Source organism: Marmota marmota, unplaced genomic scaffold, assembly GCF_001458135.2.
Source record: "Marmota marmota marmota unplaced genomic scaffold, marMar, whole genome shotgun sequence".
Lineage (NCBI taxonomy): Eukaryota > Metazoa > Chordata > Mammalia > Rodentia > Sciuridae > Marmota > Marmota marmota.
In genome coordinates this window covers 42,148,693-42,160,030 of record NW_026000082.1, presented here as the reverse complement: position 1 = coordinate 42,160,030, position 11,338 = coordinate 42,148,693, and the positions used below count along the sequence as shown (strand labels likewise).

The window sequence follows — 11,338 nt, the reverse complement described above, 5'->3', positions numbered from 1 at the left end:
CCCAGCCCCAGGTCTGCCTGGGCTCACCTGTCGCAGGGCTCACCGCGCCTTCCCCCCTCCCAGGACGAGATGGAGTTTGGCTACATCGAGGCCCCTCACAAGTCCTTCCCCGTGGTCTTTGACTCTCCCCGGAACAGGGGCCTGCGGGACTTCCCCTACAAGAAGATCCTGGTGGGTGGCCGAGCGGGGACCCCAGGGGCGCCTCCCAGAGGAGACCCTGCTCAGGTCTCGTGTGGTCCTGGGGACGGAGGCTGGGGAGAGGGGGGCAGAGGGGGACTGTCAGCAACCTGGGGTCCCCGGGGGGCTTGGTCAGGGGATGCTGATGAACAGGGAACCAGCCCGACTGTCCCCGTCCCCATCCTGGGACCTGGGACGAGTAGAACACCAAAGTTCTTCTGGGTAAGGAGCTTATTTGGGGGGTGAATCAACAGAGTGAGCGGCCCTGGGGAGACCAAACTGGTTTTTGGAGAGAAAGCACTCTTGGTGAATCCTCGCGGACTTTGCTCTGAAGAGCTGGGGTCTGTCTTCAGATGTTTTCTGAACCCCTATCGCACGCCAGGCACTAGGCTACCTTTTGTGCACAGGAGGCAGCAGCAGCACCTGCCATCGTGTATTGAGTTCCAGGCACTGTTTCCTAGCGTGCCATAGGCCAACTCATTTAATGCACTCTGGGCCATTAATAAGTCCTGTTATGTTATCCGTCTTTATAGATGAGGAAACTGGGGCTCAGGGAGGTTAGGGACCTTGCCCAAGGCCGTGTGGTGAGTGGGTGGCCTCAGGGGTGGCCTCAGTAGACAAGACCAGACAGGCCGCCTCCTGCCTCTGCGGCCCCTGCACTCCATCCGTCCCTGGGCTCCACGGCCTTTTGAGGGGGTCCCCTGTCTGCCTGCTGCTGGGACAGTGCTGGCCCGGGTGGGAGCCGTCAGGAGAATGTCCATGGGTGCACAGAGCAGGGACACTCGCCCCTGCCCGGGGCCAATGACGAGTGAGTGTGTCCACCAGGGACAGCGTGTGGGCGTGAGGGCGGGGACGCCCGGCCGCCCGGGTCCTGCAGATGTGGGGCCTCCTGTCCTCCCCTCTCTTCTCTGGTGACCTCAACTCTCCTTGGGACTCGTTGGCTGTTCTCCCCGTGTGACGGGGACACTGAGGGCTTTCAGCCTTTCCTCTTCCTGGTGTCACGTGCAGAGCGCGGGGTCCCCAGGCGGCACCCTCCCCGGCGCCCTGACGGTTCTGATATCTTCTTCCTTCGTCTCCGGGACCTTCCTGGCCTTTGATCTGTGACTCTATGGACACGTGCTGCTCCGTTCTCAGACACCTGGTGACTTCGGTGGCCCTTGGTGACCGGCTTTGGTGGCTCAGTGCTGAGGAGCAGGGCTTGTCAGGGTGGGAGGGACTCTTTTCCGTGGTGAGAAGGTCCAGGGAGAAGGGCCGGCCTCCTTCCCCGCTGCCCTCCTGTCCTAACGGGTCCCTCCTGGCTGGGTGGGGTCTTGCTTGTCCTGCCCTAGGGTCCTGACTTTGGATATGTGACCCGGGAGATCCTGTACGCTGGCCCCTCGGGCCTGGATTCCTTCGGCAACCTGGACGTCAGCCCTCCCGTCGCCGTGGGCGGCCGGGAGTACCCCCTGGGCCGGATCCTCGTTGGCGACTGCTTCCCCAAGTGAGAGGCCAGCGGGGGGAGGTGGGCCTGGGGACAGGGCGCCTCGCCACCAAGCCCCCTCTCGCCAACCCCGTGCCTCAGTCTGAGAGGTGGCCTTGACGTCCCTCCCTCGGGGGGAAGCATCGAGGGCCGCGGTAGCTGGGCTGCCTGAGTCGTGGGCCCCTAAGTGTCCCCCGTGAAGTGCACCTCGAAACAAGACGGATTTCCAGCCTCTCTGGGATCAGTGGGTGAGCCAGGGCGGGGCTCTGAGGCAGGGGAAGGGGCCCGTTGACTTCCCCTCCGGGAGCCATTACAGCTGCCGTCCCGGCCACGGAAGGGCCCAAGGTCACCCGTGCCCAGGGCAGGTGACTGCAGGTGAGTGGTGGGCCAGGATACCAGGGACAAGTGACAGGGCAGGCCCACCCTGGAGAGCTGGGATAGGGCAGGAACAAGGTCAGCAGGGCTTAGAGCTCGACAGGTGACCACGTCTGTGACGTCGGGCCACATGGGCCTGCACCCCACCTGCAGGGAGCCAAGAGGGGTGCCTGGGGTTCCCTGCTTCTGCCCAGAGACTGTGCCCGCCACCAGCCCAGGGGCCCCTGTCCCATCTGTGGGGATGGCATGGAGCCTGGGTAAGTTCCACCTTGACCCCGAGCCCTGGCTGGCCGCTGCCAGGCCCAGAGGAGGCAGGCAGAGCAGGGAAGGCCACACAGCCTCACCCGGCGTCCCTGTGGCCCCAGGGCCCTGGACCAGGTGTGGGAGGGTTTCTGGCCCTGAGTCAGGCTGGGGGCGGGGCCTGAGGGTGGCAGGGGCGAGGCGCTCAGCCTGCCGTGACTCACACTGCCCGTGCCCGCTGGACCCTGCCCACCCCTGGGGCTGAGAGGCCTCCAGATGGTCTTGCTGTGGCCTCCAGATGGTCTTGCTGGGATCCGAGGGACTTGGGTGCGAGTCCTGGCCTTGCCACTCGCCAGCCTCGCAGTGGGGTCTGTTCCCTGTCCGCTGTCCAGGGCTTGCCGTGGTGCCAGGCCCGTGTAGGTGCTCACTTAATCCACTTAAAAAGGATTGCTGATGCCAGGCTGGGCTGAGGGCACTGGGGAGGGGCCCAGGGACGTACTCCAAACCACACGCCTCAGGGCCCCGTCCACAAGATGAGCCCAGTGACCCCTTCCAGCTACCTGGTCAGCGTCCCTGGGGACAGACCCTCCCCTTAACACCTCGTGAGTGTGAGGTGTCCCTGGCTGTCCCCCCATCCCCCAGCCATGCATCTGGGGTTGGAAGTCCCTGGCCACATACTCTGTGCCAGTCCCATAAAGCTCTGCCCAGGTCACCCCCCCACCCTCACACAGCCCCATCTGCTGGGACGTCACTGTCCCCATTTTACAGACCAGGAAGTCCAGTGACCCCCTTTGTGCAAGAATCTACAGTTCCCATGCTCAGGGTGGAGGCTGGGCAAGGAAGCAGCCCTTGAGGGTCTGTAGGCGACTGAGGCTGACCACACCCGTGGGACCAGAGGGGGACGTCTGGGGCAGCGGCCATGTAGATGAGTCCTGGAGCCAAGCTGAGCAGAGGGCGCCACGGGGTAGAGGGACCTCCCACCGGGACCTGGAGGCCAGAGTTAGGTCTCGGGAGCTGCGGGAGGTAGCGGTGGAGGTAGCGGTGGACGCAGGGCAGGGATGGACGGGTCTGCCCCAGGCAGGGCTCAGGCAGGCCCCACTCAGGGAGAGTCGTCGGCCACCGCCCTGGGCTCCGAGGCCTCACGACGCTGTCCCTGCCTCAGCAGCCTGGGGACCCGGTGTCAGGGCTGAAGGGCTCAGAGAACACAGGATCAGGACGGGGAGGCTCTCCAGAGGAGTCCAGGACTGTGTCCCCCTCTCTGGCCTGTGTCCCTACGTGTCTCTGTCACACTGCTGCCCACATACGCCCTCCCTGCCCACCCGGCCAGCCTCCCTTGCCAGCCTCCCTCACCAGCCTCCCTCACCAGCCTCCCTCGCCAGCAGCAGAGCCAGGACCCTGGAGCTCCCGGGCTCAGGGAGGGGTGCCGGATGGGTGTCCAGTGTGGTGGTGCCCCACCCCATCAGCGGTTAAAAGTCAAGAACAAGACCCTTGGTGGGCAAATGGGACCCTGAGGCTCAGAGAGGGGCAATTCTTGTCTAGGGTCCCACAGCATGTTCACGGTCCAGTCAGAATCCAGCTCCTCTTGGCTCCCAAACCCAAGGTCAGCAGCTGGGGCCACTGCCCTGTCCCGGCCCTGGCTTCGGGCCAAGTTCACTTTTGGCAGGAAGGGGCAGGCCAGGAGCCCACCTAACGGATAAGTAGCACAGGACCGTGACGAGGGTTTGCGAGCAAACCTACAGAACTCCGTGTTCCCGAGCCTCGGTTTCTTCATCTGTAAAATGGAGCCGGTGGAGTCCTGCAGCCCCCCCTCCCCTCTCCACCCCGCTGCCCTGCGCTCAGAGCATTCTTTAAGCAATTCCGCCCCCTGGTGGCGGCTTTGACGGTGACTCAGAGGCAAAGTCTGATGCCTCCCAGGGCTGGGTCAGCAGGAGTCCCTGCGGCTGGACTGAGGAGGACGGTCACAGGGCTTCAACTGGCCAGTGGAGGGCTCAGGGCTGGCTTCTGCCCTTTGTCTGGGGTCGAGCCACCGTTGGGTGCAGGCCTGGGAGCTTATCCACGATGTGACCTTCAGCTAGACGAGCAAGGGCAGGACGTAGAAAGCAAATTGAAAAAAGTATCCAAATAGATGGGACGTGTGTGTGTGGCCAGGACGATGCGATGTCCCGGGGGACAGGCGCTCCTGACTTCGGCTGCCTGGTTTGTGAAGTGTGGCACCAGGGTCCCTCCATGCACGGTGCCATCTCCCACAGCAGGGGGTGCTGTCGGCTCCACCGTCCCCTGCTCTCAGCCCCTCTCTTGGCAGGCAGTGGTTCTCAAGCTCTGGAGCACCCAACGGTCAGATGGTCATCAGAAACCCACATTCCTGAGCCACATCCTCCAAGACTGTGAGGTGTGGTGGGCATCAGACCCCGGCCCCCCGCACCACCCCTGTGGAATCGAAGCCCGACCACCCAGGCCTGCACGTTGGGAACCTGGGGCTGACGGAGGGGCTTATCAGATCTGGTCATATTTTGAGCAAAAGCTGTGTGTCCCCTGAGTAGGAGGTCAACCTCTCTGAGTCTGGGCTGGGATGGGGTCTCCATTCCTTTACTAGATGGAGCTCTCTGCAGTGACCCCTTTGAGTCAAGGGACACATTCCTGGTCTTGAGGAAGGTATGGGGGGGGGGCAGGCACCCTGGATGGTGTTCGTATGAAGACCACTTCCTGGGGCAGGGGCTGCCCCACAGCTTGAGTCGCGCTGGGCTGCGCGACGGCAGGGGCCCCTCTGGGCCAGAGTGGCCTGACCGAGGCGCTNGGATGACCAAGGTGGTGCGCGACTTCCTGCGGGCCCAGCAGGTGCAGGCGCCCGTGGAGCTCTACTCGGACTGGCTCTCCGTGGGCCACGTGGACGAGTTCCTGAGCTTCGTGCCCACCTCCGACCAAAAGGTGTGTCCCACCCCCTCCCCCGAGACCCCTCTGCTCCTGTCTGACCCCAGGGACTCAGCCCCGTGTCCAGAGTGAGCTCCTGGCCAGGGCACCCTCGGTCAGGCGGTGTTAATCAGGGGCGGCTTCCTGGGGGAGGCGAGAGCCTCGGACACTCACCTGCTCACCGCCCGCACTCGTTCTCACACCGAGTGTGCGTTCAGAGCCAGACCCTCAGCCAAGAGCCAGGAGTGCACTGGTCCTAGTTGGTGGAGCTTACTGAGCCCCTACTAGGTGCCAAATACGCCACATACGTTAATGCACGTAACCCTCCGGCAAGCCCGGGAGGCAGGTGCTCTTATTATTGCCCCCATTTTATAGGTAAGGGAACTGGGGCTCCGAGGGGCTGGACTTACCCAAGCTCACTCAGTCTGCAGGCGGCAGAGTGGGGTTCAAATCCAGATGTGGGCCCTGGTGACCACCTTAACCTCTGAGCTCCTCCGCCTTGCAGAGGGGGAAGGGGAGGCTCCCAGGGACGGTGGTTCCAGCCCAGGGAGAGGCTGTGGCAGGAGGCCCCGGGCGCAGGAGGAACATGCTGAGTTCCACCTCTGTCCCTGGGGGAGCAGCAGGTCAAGGCCGGGGGTGGGGGAGCTGGCGGGGGAGCTGTGGCCTTGCAGGCAGCCTTGGTGGCTGTGGGAGGGACGGAGACGAGCAGGGAGCCCCAGGCACGGCCTGGCCCCCAAGCTTGGCCGGTCTGGGCCAGGGTCCCCTGCACCTGAGCCCCTGCCCTCTGCCCCAGGGCTTCCGGCTGCTCCTGGCCAGCCCCAGTGCCTGCCTCAGACTGTTCCAAGAGAAGAGAGACGAGGGCCATGGGGAGGCGGCCCAGTTTGAGGGTGAGTGTGCTGTGGCTCCTGTCACCTCTTGGGGACACTGCCCTTTTGTCACCAGCCCTGGGGCCGTTGGCCAGCTGTGGGATCAGCCAGGGGTGAGCTGTGAGCCCCTCGATGCCTCAGTTTCCTCTTCTCTTCCTTGGGGGTGGTAATTACCCCCTCCTCTCACCTTAATGGCTCCCCCAGAGCGTGGTGGGCGGTCCCTGAGGGCAGCCGGCTGTAATCACAGGCCCCGGGTACCGAGGGCCTTCCAAGGGTCTTATGACCCGTGGCCAGGTCCTCCCTGCCACCCCCGCTGGCCCCCGGGATTCCCGGCCTCCTGCACCTGCTGCTGGCCCTGGTGCTGGGGTGGGGGCACCCTGGCCTGGGGTCTGCGCCTGAGGCCTGTCATTGCCTCGCAGGGTTAAAAGACCAGGCCAAGAGGAGCATTAATGACATGCTGGCCGACAAACGCCTCAGGAGTGACAGCCTCTACGTACAGGTGACGGTGACGGCCACCTCCTCCAGGAGGGCTGCCCCGACGGCCCCTGAGGTGGGGGGCTGGGCCTCTGCAGGGACGAGGGGCTGGGAGAGCCCACAGGCGGGAGGAGGAGACAGGCCGTGCCCCGGGAGCGCTGGGGACACAGTCGGGTCTGCTCAGGGAAGTGACCTACTTCCTGGAAGCAGAGTCGGAGGACCTGTGCAGAAAGCAGGGCCAGGGCTCAGGCCGGGCAGGGCTTGCCCTGGGTAGTGCCCACTCGCGCAGGGCACAGGGCCTGGCAGGGGCTGGCGCAGGGCTCTGCTGGCCCCCCCTGGAGGTGGCCTCGCTCTTCCCTCACCTGCTGAGGCTGAGCACAGGCAGGAGACGGTGCATATGTGACGAGGACGTGGTCCAGGTCCAGACCCCAGCTCCATGACCTCAGGCAGGCCTTGTGCACCCCGGGGTCCCCGTCACGGGGCAGCAATGTCCACGGGGCCCCACGGAGCTGCGTGCGGCTGTGGCGCTGGGTGGCCTGGGCAGTGACCCTCGTGTCCTGGCGGCCTGTCCCCCCAGAGGTGCATCGACTGGAACCGCGAGGTGCTGAAGCGGGAGCTGGGCCTGGCCGAGGCGGACATCGTGGACATCCCCCAGCTCTTCTCCCTGCAGGGCACCCGCGCCGAGGCCTTCTTCCCCGACATGGTGAGGGTCCCCCGGCCTGCAGGGCGCTGGGGCGGAGGACAGGCGGCCATGGGCAGGGCCCGCGGGCTGCACCCTGAGGTCCCTCCTGAGCTGGTTGCGTGTCCCAGGGGTCACAGGTGGACGTGGGGGTGCTGTTGGCACCTGTGGGCAGAGGCCAGGACCGCCCCCACCCTGGTTCATCTATTTCCCCAGGGGGTGCTCCGGGGTCTGTCTCCAGCCTCCCTCCACCCTGGACCCCTGCTGCTGGCTCCCCGGTGGGCTCCCGAGCTGGCCAGGCGGGGCAGGCGGTGGCCTCTCCCTGGCCCTCATTCGCTGGGCAGCTGACGAGCAGATAAGCAGGTGTGATCTCACCTGTGTGTCAGCAGGCAGGAGCTGAGCGATGCTATCGGGCAGGCCTGGCCGGAGTGCCCATTACCTGGGAGAGGACGTGGGCCCCGGGGGTGGAGGTAGACCCTCCTCTCACACGGCAGGGTTAGCTCGAGACCCCCTCATGGGACAAGGGATGGAAGTGAATCCCGGGGCCGGGTGCAGATTGGAGGCAGGTGGGGAGGCCCCAGGGGGCTCCTGACCTCACTCTGAGGCCAAGACCTCCGGGGCGGGGTCTCTCCCTCCGGCTTGGTGGCCGACTGGGCTGCTGCAGGCTTTGTGGTGGTGCACCCCGGGCTCAGGGGCAGGTTCAGGGACATCCTGGCCTCTGCCCACTTGAGGCTAGTCAGCACCCCTTGGTGGCGACAACCCCCAACCCCCCCTCCTTGAGGCCCAGTGCTTGAAGGCACTGCTGTCTTCTGGAACATTCTGTGCCGATCACAATGCTCTGTCTACAATGCTCAGTAGCCACTGCGCCAGAGGTGACCAGGGGACACTGAAATGTGGCTCATGGGGACGCAGAACAGAATATGAATGTGACTTACTGTTCACTGACGCAGCCCCAGCGGGGAGTAGCTGCCCCTTCCCCTCCGCCCTCGGGCTCTGCTCTGGCCCGAGCTGCCCTGTGTCCCCTGTCTGCCTCACCCCACCCCATCACGTCCTGGCCCATCAGTGGTCACGGAGGCAGTTCAGGACCAAGGCCACAGGACTGACCCCATGCACGTGGCCCTGCAGGGCAGACCTGGGGGAAGAGGCATGGAGTGTGAGGGCCCAGGGTCCAGGGCAGCCCACCCCACACTCAGGGGAGAGTCCAGGACCCCCTGGACACCAGGGGCAGCCCCATGTGGCCTTGGCCATCCTGCAGGGCTGACATGTCCCCTGAGCAGCGGCCATGATCTAGCACCAGGGAGCAGGTCTGCAGCCAAGGGAAGCAGAGGTGCCACTGCAGATCAACTCGGTGTCCCCAAGGGCTCCCAGCCCCTTCCCCCAACTCCTTAGCCCCACAGGAGACCCCACTCTGGCAAGGTGTAAAGAGCATGAGTTCTGGTACGAGTTCAAGTTCAAGGTCTAGACTCCCTGTTCTCTGGCTGTGTGGCCTGGATTGTGTTTCCTAACCTCTCTGAGCCTCAGAGGGAGGCCATGAGATGTAGTGCCGATACATTGGGCACAGAGAGGATGCTCAGTGAATGTAACAACGCGGGAGGCTGCCAAGGACCGCAGGGCTGGCTGTCGACTGCACAAGCACACCCACCCATGAGGGCTGTGACCCGCGGGCGTGTGGCTTTGTGTTTGTTGTCTAAGTTTCTGGCAGATGACAGCAAAATCTCTTGTTCTAACAAGAACAAGGGATACTAATGTGACAGTTTTCTTAAAGACGGAGGACAGTTTTGAAGGAAGGGGTGACTGATGGCCACGTTTACCGTGTACGCTGCCGACGGCCCTGGGCACTGTGGGCGCTCCCCTCCAACCGCGGTCCGTTTCTTCTTGGCCTCCGCAGAGGTCCTCGGGCAGTCCCCAGCCCTGGCGCCTGGGAATGCTGTCCAGGAGCAGCAGCCCTGGCCGTGGGTGGCAGCAGCCAGAGCTTGCGAGGCCCACGTGGAGCCTCCACAGCCGCCCAGCCTCGCCCTTGCCCTCTCTCCTGCAGGTGAACATGGTGGTCCTGGGCCAGCACCTGGGCATCCCCAAGCCCTACGGGCCCCTCATCAACGGCCGCTGCTGCCTGGAGGAGGAGGTGCGCGCCCTGCTGGAGCCGCTGGGGCTGCACTGCGTCTTCGTGGACGACTTCCTGTCCTACCACAAGCTGCTCGGCGAGGTCCACTGTGGCACCAACGTGCGCCGGCAGCCCTTCCCCTTCAAGTGGTGGCACATGGTGCCCTGAGCCCGCCCCGCGGCCCTCTCGGAGTTCCTGGGGGGACGCCACCAGGGTGAGGATAAGGACCAGGCCGCGCTGCGTCCCCTTGAGGAGCCTCTGCGCCACCCCCAGCCCTGCCACCGTGCTGGCCACCACGGCACGGGCTGCAGGGGCGGACACCTCCCTTCCTGGCCTTGGAGAGACCCACCAGCCCGAGGACCGGCCTCCTCCCCCCCAGCCCCCTGCCACGGCCCCCAGGGGTTCTGGAGAAGGCGGGCGGCCACTCTGAGTGCTCCCCTCCGCTCGGACGCCTCCCTGGGGCACCAGAGTGGCTTTGTGCCCACATCAGGTGTGGGGCCCAGTGTCCCAGGCGCTGCCCCAAGGACCCTGGTTTTGAGCCTCCTCTGGCAAGACCAGGAAGGGAGGTCCAAAGTGTCCTCTTTCCAAAGGGGACCCAGGCTGTGATCCCCAGCGCCCTGCAGGTGCACGTAGGCAGACAGGGACCGGAAAACCCAGTGGCCAGGGCCTGTTAAACAAACAAACAAACAACAATAATAACAAAAGCAAGCCACAGAAATCCTTTAATGCCTGACTCCGTCCTCAGAAGGGTGCTCGTTACTGTGCCGAGAGCCTTTAATTAGGAGAGCAGGCTGCTTCCGGCTGCAAAGTGCTGAGAGGCAAAGTGAGGCCTGGGGAGGCCAGTGAAGAAGGCCTGGGCAGGAGGGTTGAGGCCAGAGTGGCAGAGGAGGCTGGGCGACGATCTCGGGCCCCGGGGCATGGGGCTCATGGGCTTTGGATTTTGGACTCTGAATCTGAAGGCAGTTGGGTGTTCCAGATGTGGCAGGGGGTGGGGGACCATTAGGTTATCTCTGAGGGTGCGGCTTAATTTCCTTTAATAGACTTAATTATTCCCCTTCGCTCTGCGGGCAGTGGGAGGGGAAGGCTCACCCGCTCTCCCTCAGTGACCAGGGACCCTGCATGTGTGCCTTGGGTTTTGCCAGTGAGTAAGCCCCTGTGGCAGGAGGAAGGACCAAGACGCCATGTGAGGCTAATAGCCCTGGTGAGGTCACAGGCGTGTGCGGGCAGGCTGGGCCGGCTGGGCTGCAGGCGCGGCAGGAGGGAGCCGGCAGCCTGCCCTCCTGCCCCCACCGGCCGTGGGACCGGGGGCTGTGGGCCCTGGACTTCTGCCACATGGCTCTTGTGGCCTGGAGCTCCTTGGGAACAAAGGCACCTGGAGCTGCTGTGGCTGGGTGGGTGGGAACCCGGATCTTCCCCTTCCAGAAGGTTCCGTGGAGCCCCATCTGCAAGCTCCCGCTCCTACCCGAGCACGCTCTTCTGTGATGGTGACCAGCTGAGGCTGAGCCAAGAAGGAAAGGACAGCTCTTCAGGGCTGGGGGTGTGAGGCCGGGGTCAGGAGTCCCTGGGGAAAGAGTCCTGGAGGGAGGGAGGAAGAGAGGAGCCCAGGGAGGTGAGCCTCAGGAGCCACGCGGAGTGTGGGGCTCTGGAGTCGCTGCCAGGGCTCTGGGGGTCCCGGCGTCTGGTCTAAGAACGCTCTGGGTGGCCAGTCACCTCTCGGATCAATAAAAACGTCAACATGCATTTCGTTACCCGGCTGCCTCCTTGGCCTGATTTCTGGGCTAGGGGAGGATGGGTTGTGTGGGTGGGGAGCCGGCGTCCGGGAGGCCACCCTGCCGCCGGCTCCTGGCTCAGCCTCTGCTGGCCGCAGGGACAGCACCTGCATCAGGTGAGTGAGCACCAGGCAGGCAGCTGGTTCAGCAGGACGCTGGGCACCTGCCCGTCACCAGGGGCACCTGCCCTGCTGAGATGGCTGTTGGAGGAGGGTGGTTCCCAAGGGTGGGTCCCACCTCTTCCTCTCTCCTTGCCTGGGCCACCTCCTCCATCTGTCAGGGATGCTGAAG

At 64.5% G+C, this 11,338-nt stretch overlaps 1 protein-coding gene across 1 annotated transcript in view; it reads left to right on the top strand.

Moving 5' to 3' along the window:
• Padi1 (peptidyl arginine deiminase 1) overlaps nucleotides 1-9,695 on the top strand; it is a 27,609-nt gene extending 17,914 nt beyond the window's left edge. The window contains exons 6-13 of the mRNA XM_015484807.2: nucleotides 6-171; nucleotides 1,506-1,657; nucleotides 2,090-2,114; nucleotides 5,057-5,176; nucleotides 5,952-6,045; nucleotides 6,444-6,523; nucleotides 7,076-7,201; nucleotides 9,213-9,695. Coding sequence (XP_015340293.1) covers nucleotides 6-171; nucleotides 1,506-1,657; nucleotides 2,090-2,114; nucleotides 5,057-5,176; nucleotides 5,952-6,045; nucleotides 6,444-6,523; nucleotides 7,076-7,201; nucleotides 9,213-9,446 — 997 coding nt within the window. The 3' untranslated portion in view covers nucleotides 9,447-9,695. The remainder of the gene's footprint in view (nucleotides 1-5; nucleotides 172-1,505; nucleotides 1,658-2,089; nucleotides 2,115-5,056; nucleotides 5,177-5,951; nucleotides 6,046-6,443; nucleotides 6,524-7,075; nucleotides 7,202-9,212) is intronic.
• Nucleotides 9,696-11,338: the final 1,643 nt, after the last annotated feature.